Here is a 2,864-nt window from a genome sequence, read left to right on the forward strand (position 1 = left end):
CGAATTGGCTGTCAGTTGGCAGGATTGGCCGGGGCTGGCATCCAAAAGCACATGACTTTTAAGGAATTTACAGAAAAACTTTGCAAGAGGACCGCTTACAAGTGCCTCATGTGTGTATTAGATTCGATCCCACGACATGGAGTGGAAAAACTTGCACACCTGGTTACCGTACTCTGGCACTACTACTACTACCGGAGGCAAGCACTCAGGGCCACGACTGCATTACCCAGTCAAGTCAGCTGCCGAGGTCCCACTGTTTTCCCACCACACTTTATCGACAGTCCGTCCAGTTTATCCCACAACACTCGTATGCATGAATAGGTTCGGGTGGAAACAATGACAAATCTCTGATAAACCGCTAAACTCAGTACCACGAGCTACATTGAAAACAAATGAAAATGCAGATGTCTGCCGAGAAGAATATGTTCGCCATATGCAATCTATGCCTTAATCCATCGAGCTCTCCGTTGGGCGGGGCATGGCCCATGAAGTCGCCCCCGGTACTCCGCCCATACAACCAAACACTGACACAAAACGTTGCACGTCTGGGCCCATGTAAACCACGACACTTCCGTGTGGATTGGCTACCCGCCAAACGTTGGCGCAGAAAACAGACAGGCCATTGTAGTATGGCATCAAACCACGCATAACCCACAGCGGCTTTCAGCAGCAGTACTGCTTGGTGAATGTGACCAGCCGTGTACTCTGTTGCGCATCTCTGGAAAAACAGGCTCTGATAGCTTGCACCACCCTGCACCCCAAAAGGCGGGTTGACAAACACATTGCCCATCCACGCGTTGCACTCCAACAGACCATCGGATTCCATATCGTAATACACTGTCGCCCCAACACGTGTGTTAGCAGCCGCGGACAAGCATGGGTCCAGGTCGATCCTGCCAGGAGTGAACACCTCGCGCACCAGCTTTATGATACTCAGTGGGGTGAACCACTCCGGACTCTCACTGGAGAGAAACAGGCGCACATTCCCACCCCCTCCGCTTCGAACCATATGGACTCCCTCACCAGACTCGCTATCGCTGATATCCATGTCGCCACGTCGGGGCTGACGATGCGCTGTGCCTCCGGATCCATGTTGGGACCAACGGTGCGCGCTCCAGGTGCAGGAGTGGGTGAAGTGCGCGGTAAGATGCGGCGCCCACTGTCTACGGCATTGGGCTGCTGCTCTCGCCGACGTGTGCGCCTGTGCTGAAACTGGCTGTAGAGGCGCTGATACTCATCCTCTGCCGCCTCGTCCGACATGCCATATAGATGCATGCGCATGTCAGGTGGCCAGGCACAGCTGACGTCTCGCACTCCAGGTGGTGGCATGGGCCGCGCGACAAGGCCACCCTGCTGGGTGAGCCGCTGTGTCTCTTGCTTGCACGCCATCATGTGCTGGCGTGTTTTGACGTGGTTGATAATATTCTCGATGTTGCCAGTCTTAGCACCGATGAACCACCCCCTGATGCCGCCGCTGATGCAGCATGCATATGGGTCTATACCGCCAAGCTCTGACCAGTTTGTTTTGAACTCGCCTATACAGGGTTGTAAAACAAGGGGGGCATATCTGTTGTCATATGGTATGATGTTTCATAGACGTCGGTATGTATAACATTATGCCATTGGTGGGTGGCGTGCGGTGGGTCCCTCCTTTCTAGGTTGCCCACTCTTCCCTACCACACATCTCACGTCGCCACTTACCAGTAGCACCACGCGACTTGACGCGGGGTGGCACATCCTCTGCTTCGGTGATGCCGGCTGGTGCACTCATCGGGACCACAGTTCCGCCGCGTCCTCGACGGTGCCAGTCTCCGCGTCCCTGTGTCCCTGATCCTCCACGGCCCCCTCCGATGCCGTTTTGATCTTGAACAAGAGGGATTTCGCGTCCGAGACGGTAAGGCCCGGTACATTCCCTCTCAGTGCCATGGCGGCGCGAAGCGGGGAGAGCTGGAAATCCTCTGCAATGAAGGGCACATTGTCTTTCAAAACACCGTTCGCAAAGTTTCCGGTTGTTCTCGGCACGGCACGGGGACATCGCCGCCCCACGTCTCTAGCACGGACTCGCGCTTTTCTCTCTGTGATCAACAATCTAAATCTCTCACCTCGGAACAGTTCCCATGCTTCACCAACGGAGTAGACGCCGAGAACTTCTTCGAATTGACGACGCACAGCATCCACCCGTTCATCGTCCCCGTCCAGCACATCGTGGAGACACATCGCGAGAGCCGCGACATCCGACTATAGACACAGCAGAGAATTGAATAAACCCCGAGTGAAGGCGAATGGCTGCAAGTGCACCATGGCGCATTTGCATGGTTGGAAGCCACAAAGCAAGAAAGGACATACCGCGTCATTTGGATTTCGTGTCAGCTGGTCTCGAGGGTCTCATCTTCCGCAGTGTCCTCCAGGGCGACATCTATAGCGGCCATTTACTCGCCACTCCTACCCGAAAGTAACCTATCTTCTATGTAATCAACGCTAAACGCTGAAGTTGGGTAGGCATGTAATACTATTGTAAGATTATCGACTGTGATACGCTCGCAACCCATACTTACATGCGCACCAAACTCTTGTTGTACGGAAGCGTGGTGTATGCATTAATTCGTGACAGTGCGCGGCGCTGGAAGTGCTTTTGGTATACTTATACATCTCTATGCCGTTGTTGAGCAATATCTAAGGCGTGATCCTTTTAAAAAGCTGAAGGTATTTAGACAGTAGGGAAGCATTTCTAAAAATCTCGGTAAACCATTGTTATAAGTATGCCAGTTTATATTATCACCATAGGTTCTTGTGTCGAACGGTGCTAAATGAACCATGGTGCATGCATGAAGGTATTCGGGGCGGAGAAGTCTCCGGCCTCTGCT

At 53.2% G+C, this 2,864-nt stretch overlaps 1 protein-coding gene across 1 annotated transcript in view; it reads right to left on the reverse strand.

Annotated features, from left to right (window-relative positions):
* VOLCADRAFT_106448 (uncharacterized protein) overlaps nucleotides 1-2,518 on the reverse strand; it is a gene marked incomplete at its 3' end in the record, with an annotated part of 5,159 nt that extends 2,641 nt beyond the window's left edge. Inside the window, exons 1-4 of the mRNA XM_002954608.1 lie at nucleotides 2,347-2,518; nucleotides 2,103-2,238; nucleotides 1,702-1,958; nucleotides 1,024-1,535 (exon numbers count right to left, since the gene is read on the reverse strand). Coding sequence (XP_002954654.1) covers nucleotides 1,024-1,535; nucleotides 1,702-1,958; nucleotides 2,103-2,119 — 786 coding nt within the window. The 5' untranslated portion in view covers nucleotides 2,120-2,238; nucleotides 2,347-2,518. The remainder of the gene's footprint in view (nucleotides 1-1,023; nucleotides 1,536-1,701; nucleotides 1,959-2,102; nucleotides 2,239-2,346) is intronic.
* Nucleotides 2,519-2,864: the final 346 nt, after the last annotated feature.

Source organism: Volvox carteri (assembly GCF_000143455.1).
Source record: "Volvox carteri f. nagariensis unplaced genomic scaffold VOLCAscaffold_44, whole genome shotgun sequence".
In the NCBI taxonomy this organism is placed as follows: Eukaryota; Viridiplantae; Chlorophyta; class Chlorophyceae; order Chlamydomonadales; family Volvocaceae; genus Volvox; species Volvox carteri.